The following is a 16,614-nucleotide window of genomic DNA, read 5'->3' as shown; positions in this document are numbered from 1 at the left end:
CTTGTACACTGCACTTCATCTCATTGAGTTTTAACATTGTATGAAGTATTATGAAATTCCATCCAGTAGTTTCCAAGTTTTGCTCTGGACAAGAAACAGTAACAAAGGGCAATAACTCTGTAATTAAGCAAATTACTGCACTTCCTATCATTGAACTTTACCATTGTATGATGTTTTATGAAATTCCATACAGTAGTTTTCAAGTTATGTTCCGGACAAGACAAAGTAACAAAGGTCAATAACTCCATAATTAGGTAAATTAGAGCTATGGTTCTTGTACACTGCATTTCTTCCAATTGAGCTTTACTATTGTATGAAGTTTTATCAAATTCCATTAACTCATTATCTCCTAGAGACACATTATTGCACAATTATTGTGGCTGATGTTTGAAGAAATTGTGAGAAATAGAGCATTTGCTCCTTAGGAGCAAATGCTCTATATCCCATAATGCCTTTAAAACCATTGAGATAAACCGATACTTCAAGCCTTCAAGATTATTTTTGGTTAGCTAAAAATATAAAAATGACGTCGGAATCTAAATATAGCATAGGGGATAATGTGTTAAGAAATACTGAAGTTATAAAGAAAAACAAAAAACGAATGGACGGACAGACAAACAGGGTGATTACTATAGGGCTCCCACATTGATGTGTGGGGGTCCCTAATTACACCAAAATGAATAAAGTGTGAGGATTTTAATGCCTCATGATTCCCACCCCAGATTGTAAATTAGTTTACGAACCGTTGCGTGCTTTACAATTGGCCAATTAAAAAGTACACAAGAGGTTGATTGGCACATTGCTGCTCTTGTTTCATACTGGTACCTTTAAAGTAAAATTGTGAAACGCGGCTGGTGGTTCACATAATGATTGACAGTTGTGGGCAGGAACTATGAGAAATAAAATTCTCAAATTGAATTCAAATGACTTTTATAATAGGTAAAATACGCCACTTTCACATCAAATAATGCATCAATCTGTCACATCAATGACAGATAGGTAATGTCCTCTAACAGACAAAGATAGATTTTTGTGTGTTTTAAAGTGAATTTTCATCAAGAATATTACTCTAAATAATGAAGATCAAATGTAAAGGTCAACGTCAGAAGGGCATGAAACTGATGAAAGTGGAACGCTGCATTCAATATATGCATCCTCACACTAAGTTTGGTAATCCTAGGTGATAACTAGATCCTCGTTCGATTTAGTGAAGATTCCATCCTGTTCTGTGACTAAGCTTGATTCCACACCACCCAGGTCAAGAGCTAGCAAGTTTGGTAATTCTTGGTGATGGAATGATATAACAGGCAACACTATGAATGCTCCAGTGTATGAAAAGTAAACATCTCTAAACTATAAACTATGAACATGATTTTTCACTCATTAAAGGTGACCACAGACTGTCATGCTCCAGTGTATGAAAAGTAAACATCTCTAAACTATAAACTTTGAACATGATTTTTCACTCATTAAAGGTGACCACAGACTGTCCTTTGGCTATGAAATTCAGTGTTTTTGGTAGTTTGGCTGTAATGTCTTCCAACTGACACTGAAAGGCTGCAACTAGCACTTCGTTTGATACATTGAAGATTCCATCCTGTTCTGTGAGTAACTGGGATTCCACATCACCCAGGTCAAGTCCTAGAATGGTGGCCGTCATCTCGGTGTTTGGCATGTCAGTAACCTATATAAATAAAGTAGGGAATAACTCCGTTATTAAGCATAAAGGGGTTATGGTTCTTGTACACTGCACTTCCTTTCATTGAGCTCTACCATTGTATGCAGTATATGAAATTCCATCCGGTAGTTTTCAAGTTATGCACTGGACAAGAAAAAGTAACAAAGGGAAATAACTCTGTCATTAAGCAAACATGGGTTATGGTATTTGTAAACTGTACTTCCTCTAATTGAGCTCTACCATTGTTTAAAACTTTATCAAATATAATCTAGTAGTTGTCATAGTATGCTCTGGACAAAGTTTACACTATTAAACTATGGAACAAGGGGAGATAACTCTGCAACAAATTGACCAAGCGTTATAACCCTTGCAAAGTGCACAACTTCACATTGCTATCTATCTAAGTTGCAAGTTTCAATCAAATTCCTTCAATTCCTTTAATTCTTTCAAGTAGTTTTTAAGTTAGAGTATGGGACAAATACACTATCGAAATAGTTTGCATGCGTAATTGCCAGGGGTAGTATAAACATTTCATAAATGAAACGCTTGATGTTGATGGGACATCTTTACCTTAACATGGCCGCTAAAAAATGAGCGGCTTCCTGAGATGCAATATCATGTTAAATATGAAGTTTGTCAAATGGATGAAAAGTTAATGGCAATTTTACATCTTGAATGTGACCTTGACAAGTGGACCCTCAAAATGTGTGGGTCATTGAGATGCACCTTCATGCTAAAATTCAAGTCTGTGCATTGCAAATAGTTTAGGTAGATCAGAGGATTTGGAAAGGAACTTTTGCTCGAGTACATGTATGTTTGTATGTTCCAAGATATAGCATTTACCTCTATCTTTGTAAATTGTGTTGACGACAGGGATTCCTCATTGTTATATCTCTTGCTGTTGACAACAATATTGGTGATGGCAACAACATCCCCCAACACCACAGGCTCTGCTGCAATGTTGCGCCACAGGCTGACTTTCACCTTCCCAGTACGGTCCTCCACCGTAATGGTCCGCACATTCACCTCTTTGTCATTCACCATTACTGTAGTGGCAACGCTGTCCTGCAAGGAGAAATAACATCGACATCTTTGATGTGGCATAAAGAAGTTTTTGATTGCTTATTTTCAATCATCATTTTTTATGTATGCCAACATTTGTCTGCCTGTAAAGGGGCATTAAATTTGCACACAAAAAAAACCGTTAGTTATTACCCTGTCAAATTGTAACCCTTGCGATGGTAAATAAGTGTAGTTGAAACACCAATGCGCCCAAAGGGTCTTGTCACAAATAAATTTAATACACTTTGTGCTCAATACATTCCAAAGGACTTAGAATCAAAGAAGCTTGACCAATAAAAATGAAAAAGTTAAATTCAAACTATTGATCAAACACACACTTAACAATTAAAATCTCGTTTCCAATATTCAAACACGTGTGATGTAAACACTTGATGAAAAAAGTCACAAGTGCTTCTCAAATACTTGCTTTACAATATTTTAACAATGTATCCAATATTCCAAACACCTCAAACTATTGATTATCAAACTCTTGATGTAAACAAAATGTTAATTGATTTTTAACCAGTCTTTAATATGTCAATTCAATACATGTCTGTGAGTGTGAACATCAATAAAAAAATCCCAAATGTACGTGTTTGATAATGGTGGTGGGGGCGAATAGCGCAGTAAAATGATAACCTAAATTTAGCATGCGCACTGGAGTAACGTTAAGTAGAAATGCACGGAATACAACATACATATATAACCCGAGATAAACATAAGGCTTGGTTACGAAATTATTCCATGCATGCTAAAATGAACGAAGACGGATCGTTTTTCCGAAGTCGAATTCACGTAATTTGTGTAAAAATGGTTTGTTTAAAAATGCACAGAGAACATCAAACATAAATAACCTACGATAAAAAGAAAACTCAAGTGAATGACAATATATTCAAGTGCATGCAAACGGAACTGCTGATTGTCGATTCGTTGTTGTTGAACGAGGGCCGAGATTTTACAAAATGGCAGGCTCCGGTGTTGTTGAACGATGCCCAGAGTTTTTGAAAAATGACTGACTTCGGACGCTTTGTAAATTGTGCAGATATGTCACAAGACAAAAATAACAATGCACTGCTATGATTGTAAAATACTCAACACATACAATAAGAAATTGAAGGAAAAACAATTTGTTATAGTTGGCTACTTACCAGATATAGTTTGTGGTTTGTAGAAGAGTTAGCCCGGATTGAAGCTGGCGACGATTCCTCCGCGATATTTTAGTCGAACATTCAAAATGAATTGTATATAAATCACTTATGATAACAAACGTTTCTCGACGTTAATTTTTTTTAATTTCCATACATTTATTTTAATGAAATAACAAAATAGCACGCCCGACACTTCACATTCATGGACTACTTTTAGCCGAAGTACCACAGAATTGGGCGGGTTTTGACAAGCTGGCGGGAAATTCAATGGACTACTTTTATTACCCGGTACTGCACAATTTGACAGAGGGGTGAGCGCAAGACTGTGCTAAGTGCATTCTTTATTGCTTTACACTTAACACAGTCTTGCGCTCACCCCTCTGACAATATGTAAAAGCATAAATTACTACGAGACAGGATAAATCATTTTTAATACCTTCATTTGACCAAAATGCAAATAATCGAGTTTCAGACTCGCACAATAAATGATTTATTAAGACACATCACACATAATAATTGAACTATGCATGTGGAAAACATGATAGATATGGAACTTCTTTCAGCGCGGCATTCTACCTGAATCAAGGGGTCCGCGAAAAATAGTGTAACTCTGAAATATGGTATCAAACATGACTCCAGAGAGTTTGCCTAAAGGCAACTCAAAAAACAAAATGTGGAAGCCAGTGAGAACCTTATTACAGAGGCTTTACAATGTGATGGTGCCAACCTGATGTGTTGTGTTATGTAGTGCAGCAGAAAGGCCCGCAGTGACTCGATGTCTTCAGCACTAAGTAGTGTCCATTCACGCAGCAGGCTCTCCTGTATGGTACTGGCAGCCTGGAACAACACATAGTCTGTCTTGCACTTCTCTGAAATACAAGTAAAAAATATTTTCATCAATTATCACCAAAAATTCTAGTCTAACTTATATCAATATATATAGGCGTTATGTCTTAAAAGCGTTATGCCATGTTTTTTTTATGAATCAACATGGGATGAAGGAATTTGATAGAGTGTCACCTAAGGATTTTTTTTTTAAATTACTATAAAATTCAGTCAGCAGATTCTTAGAAGATTTTCAAAATTTTCCATACATACATATATATATATTGTGAAAAGTTGTCCCAACACCTGGTAGCCATTTTTTATACAAATCAACATGTGGTGATGAAATTTGACAGAGGGTTACCTAAGGAGATTCTCCATCTTTTTAATGGTTTCTGAAGCAAACATTTTCCATAGAGACATTAATTGAGAAAATAGTCCTGTTCCCTGGCAGCAGCCAGCCATGTTTTTTATGCAACATAGGGTGAAGGAAGATGATAAAGGGTTGCCTAAGAAGCATTTCTGTGTTGTTCCTTTTGGTTGTCAAAAACCAGTTCTGCATGTAACCTTTCGTATTGAAAGAATCTGGGAGAGGACCAAAGAAGGAACATTCCTGTGAAGTTTCATTGAAATTGTTGCAGTGGTTTAGGAGATGTTGAAATAAAATTTTGATGACAGACTACAGACAAAGGACAATGGACAACAGACAATCACCCCATCACAATATCTCACGTTGAGTATTATGTACGCAGGTGAGCTAAAAATACAAAATGGGCCCTATGAAATTATTAGATCACTCTTTCTTGTAAAATAAATAGGTTCCATAAGATAATATTTTGAATTTAACATCTCTATCAAAAGTTTTGAAAAAGAGATCGTGTGAGAATAAGGATAAAGTAAACTGGATAATGGTCTGGAAAGACTTTCTACATCAATTGAATAACTATGATGATAGGTTAATCATATTTTACTCACCAAGAATATGTTTGCAGATATTATATGGCATTTTAGACTTGCGGAATTCCAGGATAACATTTTCTGCCTCGTGTCTCTGCTCAGGGGTGACAATGTTGGGTGGAGCCTGAAGAAAGAATTGAAGCATCTGTAAAAACTGCCCCTGTAGGTAAATTTGTGCATTATCTGTCTCAAATGTTATAATATTATTTGTTGGAAGGCCACTTTCTTTTCGTCTGAACTTTTAAATTGTTTGCTAATTTTATTCCAACTGTGTTGGTCATGCCTCCAAATTAGAATATGTGGCTGGGCTGTAAACCTGTTGTCTCCTGCCAGTTAGTTTAAAATGTGTTAATCCAACTAATTGATCGATAACCCAATCTGTGACCTACACTCAATGAATTGTTGGTGGGCACTGAACAAAATCCAGGCATACATGTTTCTATAATTTGCAAGAAACTTGAGCGGGCTATAAAGAAATAGATCATTTAAGTAGTTATTTCAACCTTAATTCTATTTCTTTGCAATCAGCACAGCCACTGCATGTTCAGGACTTTTTCGGCCCATTTTGGGAAAAGTTGGGGAAATTTGCATCGCGAATATGCCTAAATTGGGAAATTTCACATTTAAAACAAGAGCCATCGTAAGACAGCGCGCTCGACTACGCCGCTTTGACTTAGAAGGGAATACAATAGCGATGTCATATTTCCAAGTTTGGTCTCTTTATGTCAAACCTAACTAAAATTATTCAATACATAAGGTGACTTTGATGCTAACCCTTCCACCAGCCCGCCCGAACAATGACGCAAGTCATTCAAATAACTTGATTTCCCATTATTGTAGTGTGATTAAGAATTATATTACAAATATGCCTTTCATAAGAAATTCAAAAAAAAATAAAGGGCCATAATTTGTATTTAGGGTTGAAATGGAGTTATGTTTCTTGTTGTAAGATCGTCGTAAATAATTCTGAATTTGATTAAGTGCATTGAATGAACGGTATAGAAGTTTTTTTTTATTAAAATCCCAACTTGCCCTTAACTTTTACTTGCCTAAAACTTTAACCTAAGTCAATCAGGGGCCATAACTTGTATTAAGGATATGGAGTTATGTAACCTCATTGGGTGATGGTCCTGAACAATTGTGTGAAGTATTAAGTCAATTGAATGAAGGGTATAGAAGTTATTAATAAATATCCCAACCTGCCCTAAAACTTTAACCCAAGTTCCATAGTCAATCAGGGGCCATAATTTGTATAAAAGATAATATGGAGTTCTCTAACCTCATTATGTGATGGCTCTGAGCAACTGTGTGTGAAGTATTAAGTTAATTGAATGAATGGTATTGGAGTTTTAAGTGAAAATCCCAACTTGCCCTAAAACTTTAACCTGCCCTAAAACTTTAACCTAAGTCAATCAGGGGCCATAATTTGTATAAAAGATAATATGGAGTTATCTAACCTCATTATGTGATGGTCCTGAACAACTGTGTGAAGTATTAAGTCAATTGAACAAAGGGTATAGAAGTTATTAATAAATATCCCAACCTGCCCTAAAACTTTAACCTAAGTTCCATAGTCAATCAGGGGCCATAATCAATGTAAAGTATAATATGGAGTTATCTAACCTCATTATGTGATGGCCCTGAACAACTGTGTGAAGTATTAAGTCAATTGAACAAAGGGTATAGAAGTTATTAATAAATATCCCAACCTGCCCTAAAACTTTAACCTAAGTTCCATAGTCAATCAGGGGCCATAATCTGTGTAAAGTATAATATGGAGTTATCTAACCTCATTATGTGATGGTCCTGAACAACTGTGTGAAGTATTAAGTCAATTGAACAAAGGGTATAGAAGTTATTAATAAATATCCCAACCTGCCCTAAAACTTTAACCTAAGTTCCATAGTCAATCAGGGGCCATAATCTGTGTAAAGAATAATATGGAGTTATCTAACCTCATCATGTGATGGCCCTGAACAACTGTGTGAAGTATTAAGTCAATTGAACAAAGGGTATAGAAGTTATTAATAAATATCCCAACCTGCCCTAAAACTTTAACCTAAGTTCCATAGTCAATCAGGGGCCATAATCAGTGTAAAGCATAATATGGAGTTATCTAACCTCATCATGTGATGGCCCTGAACAACTGTGTGAAGTATTAAGTCAATTGAATGAACAGTATTGGACTTATAAGTGAAAATCCCAACTTGCCCTAAAACTTTAACCGACGCCGACGCTGCGGCGAGTAGTATAGCCCACATATTCTTCGAATAGTCAAGCTAATAACAAGCTTTTAAGTTTCCTGCGAATGAGTAAATTATTAAATAGAAGTTTCTTTGCCCTTTCAAAATACCTAAAATGGCTCAATCCTTGGGGTGTAAATATCTATTGCAATAAATCATGACAGATATTCACTGATAATATTTCATACTGATCTCTGAATATGATGAAAATCAATGATTTCTGAATTGAATTATCCCCAAATCTTAAAATCACATAATATGTTAATAGGATGTTGAGTGAACCAGTACAGGTAAAAACACCTTGATTAAAAACAACAACAAAAAAATCACTTTTGATTCAACATGTTTGTTTTTTTGAAGATTTGGGAAAATATCATACTGGTTGAGAAGCAGTTTCCGACAGTTTTTAAACGTTTTTATTGAATTACTTATACATGTTTAAATATCTACTGAAAAGTGTTCACATTTTATATAACTACAGCTCAAGCTGCTATTGTCGATATATTTCTTACATATGTGACGTCACATATAGTGTATCTAATAGGGGTGCAAAGAGGGTACTCACATTGTTCTGATTAGCTTGTGATGAGAAGCAGTTTCCAACAATTTGAATGCGGGGCATATTTGAGGTGCCTGTTGTGTGTTTCTATTATCCGTTTATTTAATAAACTAAATATAAGACTGTAATAAGAGAAATGTTATTTAATTTTTCAACATTTACGAAAAATTTAAACCTTAAAATTTACGACAATCAATTAATACTCGAAATCAGGCAGAGACTGAATATCAATGATTTTTTTATTCATTTCTGATGGAAACTTGTGTTTGTATACATTTAAGTGAATGTGGATGCGAAACAAGCATTACACCAGTGTTCACAAATATGTACACAATGATCATCGTTTGTATAAGTCAATTAAGGAAAACCTTGTACCTATTCATAGATATGCAAATTAGGTTCACACGCATGCACAAAACGCTGCGCGTGCAGATCCCCCACGTGCAAGATTGTGTACAAAATGAAAAATAAACATTAAACATTAAATATAATAAAAGTTTCTTACGTGTCTCGGTAAGAATTTCAACTTTTGATTGCCTAGTTACCATATAGCTGAATTGCAGTACCTTCTTTATGAAAATCTAAGGAAGGTACGCAAAAAAGTGATTTGTCGGAAACTGCTTTCCGTCGGAAACTGCTTCTCAACAGTGAACCAGTATATTTTGCTTTGGGAATGGGTGCGACTAGTCCGATAGTCGGACCCATGGGTACTACAGAAAGAGCCCTGTTGTTTGAAATGCATTTATTATTTGATACAGATGATATAACATTAAACAATTTTTCTGAAACTACACCCCGGTGAAAGTGCAAAAATATCAGGTTTTTATATATCAGGTTGATAGCAGTTCCACATGGGGTTTCTTGATGAGTTTTGATCACACGGAATCTTTTAAACTAAAGGCAAGAGTTAAAGAACAATGAGAAGTAGTACTATTAGATGATAATAGTGTAACGATTCATCAAAGTACAACGAGAACATCGGTGACAGCAAGCCACAATTCAATATAACAACAACAACAAATACGAAAGGCCTTTAATGCCACATGTATATGAACGCTTAGAGATCAAACTGCTTAAAGCTTGCAGTTATCCAGGGACGTTAATTTTGATCAATAAAGAGCGTTTAATTTGCAACAAAATCTCACATTAACACATGCTATGCTGTGCCAGTCAAACATTCAAAATTCGGACATAAGTATTTCGGACAATCGGTTATATGGCTGTTTAAATCGATCAATTAAGCTTAAACATGGATAGATCTTTAATCTTGTTAATAAATCACTTTCTCATATTATGTTTTTACCAAAACGATCTGCGAGGCTCTCTCAAGGTCTGAAATAATCTGATCTGCCATTTTCACTGTTTACCGGAAATTCTTCACGAAGATCTTTTATTTCAGGTTAAATACAACTATTTGTTGGGGTGTCTGTCTGGTAACACCCCACTCACTGCCACAGCCTGCATGGGGAGACACCCACTACCACAGCCTGCATGTAAAGGCACCCTATGTCACAGCCTGCATGTAAAGGCACCCACTGCCACAGCCTGCATGTAAAGGCACCCACTGTCACAGCCTGCATGTAAAGGCGACCCACTGCCACAGCCTGCATACAAAGGCACCACTGCCACAGCCTGCATGTAAAGGCACCCACCGCCACAGTCTGCATGTAAAGGCACTCACTGCCACAGCCTGCATGGGAAGGCACCCACTGCCACAGCCTGCATGTAAAGGCGCCAAATAAAAATAAAAAGCCTATCTACCCTACCTATTTTTGAAAAGGATGTAACCCTAACCAAGCAAATTTTTTTTAGGCCTAATTTCATGTTTTTGGCAACAATTTCTGGTTAAAAAGTGCACTAATCAATAACGACATTGGATTTTAAAAGTAGTTCTTATTAAAAGTTGATATTTAAACTCCTTAGTTTACAGTCAAAAAATGTTTTTCACTTTTGTTATTTCACTGATAATACTACATAATTCATCGAATAGCATGGAATAATGTTTATTTATCTACTCATAAAGGCGAAACGCTGAACTATTTAGATATAATCTTGTATAAAATGGGCACCCACAGCCACATCCTGCATGCAATGGCACCCACCGCCACAGTCTGCATGTAAAGGCACTCACTGCCACAGCCTGCATGGGAAGGCACCCACTGCCACAGCCTGCATGTAAAGGCGCCAAATAAAAATAAAAAGCCTATCTACCCTACCTATTTTTGAAAAGGATGTAACCCTAACCAAGCAAATTTTTTTTAGGCCTAATTTCATGTTTTTGGCAACAATTTCTGGTTAAAAAGTGCACTAATCAATAACGACATTGGATTTTAAAAGTAGTTCTTATTAAAAGTTGATATTTAAACTCCTTAGTTTACAGTCAAAAAATGTTTTTCACTTTTGTTATTTCACTGATAATACTACATAATTCATCGAATAGCATGGAATAATGTTTATTTATCTACTCATAAAGGCGAAACGCTGAACTATTTAGATATAATCTTGTATAAAATGGGCACCCACAGCCACATCCTGCATGCAATGGCACCCACTGCCACAGCCTGCATGCAAAGCGGCACCCATTGCCGCAGCCTGCATGCAAAGGCATCCACTGCCACAGCCTGCATGTAAAGGCACCCACTGTCGCAGCCTGCGTGTAAAGGCACCCACTGCCACAGCCTGCATGTAAATGCACCCACTCACACAGCCATCCACTGCCACCGACTGCATGTATAAGCACCCACTGTCACTGCTTGCATTCAAAGGCACCCACTTCCACAGCTTGCATTCAAAGGCACCCACTGCCACAGCTTGCATGCAAAGACACCCACCGCCACAGCCTTCATTCAAAGGCACCCACTTCCACAGCTTGCATTCAAAGGCACCCACTTCCACAGCTTGCATTCAAAGGCACCCGGCCACTGCCACAGCTTGCATGCAAAGACACCCACTGCCGCAGCCTGCATGTAAAGGCACCCACTGCCACAGCTTGCATGCAAAGACACCCACTGCCGCAGCCTGCATGTAAAGGCACCCACTGCCTCAGCCTAAATGTTAAGGCACCCACTGCCACAGCCTGCATGTAAAGGCACCCTATGCCATAGCATACATGTAAAGGCACCCAATGCCACAGCCTGTATGTAAAGGCACCCACCGCCACAGCCTGCGTGTTCAACCACCCACTGCCACAGCCTGTATGTAAAGGCACCCTATGTCACAGCCTGCATGTAAAGGCACCCACTGCCACAGCCTGCATGTAAAGGCACCCAATGTCACAGCCTGCATGTAAAGGCACCCACTGCCACAGCCTGCATGTAAAGGCGACCCACTGTCACAGCCTGCATGTAAAGGCGACCCACTGCCACAGCCTGCATACAAAGGCACCACTGCCACAGCCTGCATGTAAAGGCTGCCACCGCCACAGTCTGCATGTAAAGGCACTCACTGCCACAGCCTGCATGGGGAGACACCCACTGCCACAGCCTGCATGTAAAGGCACCCCATGTCACAGCCTGCATGTAAAGGCACCCACTGCCACAGCCTGCATGTAAAGGCACCCACTGTCACAGCCTGCATGTAAAGGCGACCCACTGCCACAGCCTGCATACAAAGGCACCACTGCCACAGCCTGCATGTAAAGGCACCCATTGCCACAGTCTGCATGTAAAGGCACCCACTGCCACAGCCTGCATGGAGAGACACCCACTGCCACAGCCTGCATGGGAAGGCACCCACTGCCACAGCCTGCATGTAAAGGCACCCACTGTCACAGCCTGCATGTAAAGGCACCCACTGTCACAGCCTGCATGTAAAGGCGACCCACTGCCACAGCCTGCATACAAAGGCACCACTGCCACAGCCTGCATGTAAAGGCACCCACTGCCACAGCCTGCATGGAGAGACACCCACTGCCACAGCCTGCATGGGAAGGCACCCACTGCCACAGCCTGCATGTAAAGGCACCCACTGTCACAGCCTGCATGCAAAGGCACCCACTGCCACAGCCTGCATGGGAAGGCACCCACTGCCACAGCCTGCATGGGGAGACACCCACTGCCACAGCCTGCATGGGAAGGCACCCACTGTCACAGCCTGCATGGGAAGGCACCCACTGCCACAGCCTGTATGAGCGTAGAGCTACGGAGAGACATAGACGCTTGGACTACATAATCAAATAATTGCTTGACGTTCCTAACAGAAGTATGGTCTTGCCACGTGATTCTATTATCTAATAGATCTATTATTATCTATGTGTTATAGAACCATGATCATGACGGCAGACCGATATAAAAGATTTCAACGGAGCTCTAGAGCAGAAACGTTCAGATTTTTTATTTCGAAAACTCTGACAGGAGAAAATGTTAAAATTTGCCACAATTTTATTATGCGTTTGCTTATTTCGAGGTGTAATTGGGCAATCCATATCGTCAGGAAAGTGCCCTCAAGTTAAGGTGCAAGACAATTTTGACATCGAAAAGGTAAGATGACAAGTTTATTCTCCTCCAGCATAAACGTCAGAACTATCTTACAGCAATTTCAAGGATTTGGAGATCATTGTTTCATGCTATAATATACACCATAGATCATCGTCGTCAATACACTATGACAAACATTATATTGTATTACGCTTTTTGCTTGTACAGTGGTATAAAGGTGGTCGCTTGTCACTACCGGAGCACTTTTTCTCAAATGCCTGACCAATTTTCCATCGGTTTCTCAAGAAGATCACTAGTACCATGGTTTCTACCCAGGGTACGTGATAATTCATAGCTACGAACAGCGCCTGACTGTGCAAGTTGCGCACGCCTTGATTGATAAACTCTCGATATAAGTGTTTCCTCCCCCTGTCAGTATGTGGGTAGATGGTACGAACAAGAGAGGCTGTTTTTCGCCTTCGAGTTGGACCAGAAATGCGTGACCGCCGAGTACACTCTACAGCAGGACGGTTCCGTGCAGGTCAACAATACCGGATACGTCAAATTGTATGTATGAAATGGTAGTTTATCCAGGTTAGGGGAGACGTAACCTATCAGAACATACGTACGGTTCCACGTTAATGGAAAGAGCATTTCGGGTATTTATAAAAAAAAAACACAGCAACACTTTATTAATCTGATCTAAAAGGGTGTATGTGAGATGGTTTAGTTCACTTCAATGATGATATTGGTATATACATATTGAAAATAGGCATTCTGGGAGATTTTGTTGCACTCTAGATAAGATAGACTGAATCAATTAACCGTGCACATTATTTTAATAGTAATACTGAATTGAATGGTATAAAATAATTTGTCAGTTTTATGTAAATGAAATTTATTTCATTCAAAATTGTTAATCGAAGTACCCAAGAGATTTGGCCCAGTTAGTTTAAGATATGAAGATATATTCTAGTTTTTACCTGTTAAGTATTGTTTTAAGCAAGGCACCATTAATGACACTTTTGACAAACATTGGAAAAAAGTGTTGATACTTAGTCAGATGGTAACTATTTCAGAGAGCGTAAATTCTCCACGAGTTTAGGAAATGCTAAAGCCGAGGATCCGAAAGTACCAGCTAAGTTGGGAGTTAAGTTCTTTCCAGGTAAACTTTCCCAACTGTTAAAATATTTGGAATACACAAATGACTTGATTGTAGATGAGGTTTTTTTTTTTTTTTTTTTTTTTTTTTTTTTTTTTTTTAGATTGACCATTATTAGCGGAGCTCCACCTAGGCACTATAAGCCGGGTCAGCTCATGATTTTCAAGTATGGAGTAGAAAAATGAATAAGAGTGTATATGCTTCAGGAAATAATATTAGTTAATCTTTCTATAAAATGTTCTTATAAATTTTTTTACATTATAATATATACATAGTAGTAAACGCAGATTGCAATAAAATAGACGGTAGATGTACATCAGAACATAACTAAAAACAACAACAACGTATTCTTAATCGCTTTTCTCCCTATTGTCATTGTATTTATCAGACTTGTTATTCAGATAAAATGTACATACGTGTACAATGAATGCACTCTTGTCCCGGCTCCTGTGACCATTATTATTCATTACAACTGTGTTGCCTTGTACAGAACAACCTCGCGGTGACTACTGGGTGTTGTCGACAGACTACACCAGCTATACGGTCATCTGGTCCTGTGGCCCAATCACTGGTGTCGACGCCAATATACGTACGTACTTAGAACAAATGAAATAATAAAAGTTTTATTGTAACATACACTTGGTCCTGTCACCCTAGCACTGGCGTCGACGCTAATATACGTATGTACTAAGAACAAATGAAATAAAAATATATATTTTTTGTAACATTCACCTGGTCCTGTGGCCCCGGCATCACTGGCGTCGACGCCAATATACGTACGTACTAAGAATAAATGAAATAATAAATATATTTTTTTGTAACATTCACCTGGTCCTGTGGCCCCGGCATCACTGGCGTCGACGCCAATATACGTACGATCTAAGAACAAATGAAATAATAAAGGTTTTATTGTAACATACACTTGGTCCTGTCACCTTAGCACTAGCGTCGACGCCAATATACGTACGTAACAAGAACAAATAAAACAGTACTAGTTTAATTCTAACATACATTATGCCTGTTCTTGTGAACTTCATCACCGGCGTCGACACAAACAAACGTCCGTACGAATATAAGATGTACCAGCTAAAAACATCTAGCGACAACGCCAAGAAGATTAATTTGAGACACAGGAACATTTTCAGGCGTTAAAGTTAGATAGTGCGCACTAAAAGCAATGCTCCACCCCTTACACCGTTAGATAGTGCGCGTTAAAAGCAATGCTCCACCCCTTACACCGTTAGATAGTGCGCGTTAAAAGCAATGCTCAATCCCTTACACCGTTAGATAGTGCGCGTTAAAAGCAATGTTCCACCCCTTACACCGTTAGATAGTGCGCGTTAAAAGCAATGTTCCACCCCTTACACCGTTAGATAGTGCGCGTTAAAAGCAATGTTCCACCCCTTACACCGTTAAATAGTGCGCGTTAAAAGCAATGCTCCACTCCTTACACCGTTAGATAGTGCGCGTTAAATGCAATGTTCCACCCCTTACACTGTAAGATAGTGCGCGTATAAAGCAATGCTCCACTCCTTATACCGTTAGATTGTGCACTTCTAAAGCAATGCTCCACCCCTTAAACCGTTAGATAGTGCGCGTATAAAGCAATGCTCCACTCCTTACACCGTTAGATTGTGCGCGTTAAAAGCAATGTTCCACCCCTTACACCGTTAGATAGTGCGCGTATAAAGCAATGCTCCACTCCTTACACCGTTAGATTGTGCGCGTCTAAAGCAATGCTCCACTCCTTACACCGTTAGATAGTGCGCGTATAAAGCAATGCTCCACTCCTTACACCGTTAGATTGTGCGCGTTAAAAGCAATGTTCCACCCCTTACACCGTTAGATAGTGCGCGTATAAAGCAATGCTCCACTCCTTACACCGTTAGATAGTACGCGTCTAAAGCAATGCTCCACCCCTTAAACCGTTAGATTGTGCGCGTCTAAAGCAATGCTCCACCCCAAACACCACTGTGAAATCGTTAGATTCAAGTACCATTGTGAGTAAGGTACGCCAGTAAGAACATAGTGTCTAACTAAAATATTTCCTTTTTACACGTTGGTGATATAAATACTAGGGCTTTTCGTAACGTTTATGGACAGGAACAAATTTATTCCAGCAATTATTAATATGAACAAAGTAACATATACAACATGTCTTTCAAGAAGTACACGTATTTAAAAATTCATATTTATTGACTTTTTTAGAGTTGGGTTGGATTTTGACGCGAGAATCCGCGGGGTTGTCAGCTTCCAAGATGGCTGAGATTCACGCCCTTCTGGACGGGTTTGGCATCGACGTCAATAAATACAAAACTACTGAACAAAACTGTAACGAGTCATAACAGTTGAAACATGATTAATGCTGTTGCTTACCAGATATGAGCATTTTCATTTTTGATGTTTTATATGCTTTTTGTAATAAATCATACTTTGAATCTTAGTGCGTTTGTTCATTTGGAGAGGCCATTTTTAGAATTGAGATAATTTGTTTTGAATGCATTTTTGGTGCGGCTCGAGCTATCATGCTCTAGGGTTGGTACCAAAACAACTTGAGCGAGTATT

General features: G+C 38.6%; 3 protein-coding genes across 3 annotated transcripts in view; 1 reads left to right on the top strand and 2 right to left on the bottom strand.

The window, feature by feature from the left end:
- Nucleotides 1-9,869, bottom strand: part of LOC128237450 (exportin-4-like) — a 37,953-nt gene extending 28,084 nt beyond the window's left edge. The window contains exons 1-3 of the mRNA XM_052953011.1: nt 9,776-9,869; nt 5,689-5,794; nt 4,616-4,757 (exon numbers count right to left, since the gene is read on the bottom strand). Of these exons, the coding sequence (XP_052808971.1) occupies nt 4,616-4,757; nt 5,689-5,794; nt 9,776-9,826 (299 nt within the window). The 5' untranslated portion in view covers nt 9,827-9,869. The remainder of the gene's footprint in view (nt 1-4,615; nt 4,758-5,688; nt 5,795-9,775) is intronic.
- Nucleotides 1,123-4,190, bottom strand: LOC128237451 (uncharacterized). The gene is made up of 3 exons (XM_052953012.1): nt 3,889-4,190; nt 2,522-2,743; nt 1,123-1,684 (listed from the first exon to the last, which is right to left on the bottom strand). The coding sequence occupies exons 2-3, from the start codon at nt 2,720-2,722 to the stop codon at nt 1,463-1,465; spliced, it is 423 nt and encodes a 140-aa protein (XP_052808972.1). The 5' UTR covers nt 2,723-2,743; nt 3,889-4,190; the 3' UTR covers nt 1,123-1,462.
- A 2,961-nt stretch (nt 9,870-12,830) lies between the features above and the next one.
- On the top strand, nt 12,831-16,394 carry LOC128237027 (apolipoprotein D-like). The gene is made up of 5 exons (XM_052952206.1): nt 12,831-12,950; nt 13,324-13,454; nt 13,967-14,052; nt 14,540-14,638; nt 16,258-16,394. The coding sequence occupies exons 1-5, from the start codon at nt 12,831-12,833 to the stop codon at nt 16,392-16,394; spliced, it is 573 nt and encodes a 190-aa protein (XP_052808166.1).
- The last annotated feature ends 220 nt before the right edge of the window (nt 16,395-16,614 follow it).

The sequence above is a fragment of the Mya arenaria genome, chromosome 6, assembly GCF_026914265.1.
Source record: "Mya arenaria isolate MELC-2E11 chromosome 6, ASM2691426v1".
Taxonomy (NCBI): Eukaryota; Metazoa; Mollusca; class Bivalvia; order Myida; family Myidae; genus Mya; species Mya arenaria.
The sequence above is the reverse complement of the archived record's forward strand: the minus strand, read 5'-3'. Positions and strand labels throughout refer to the sequence as shown.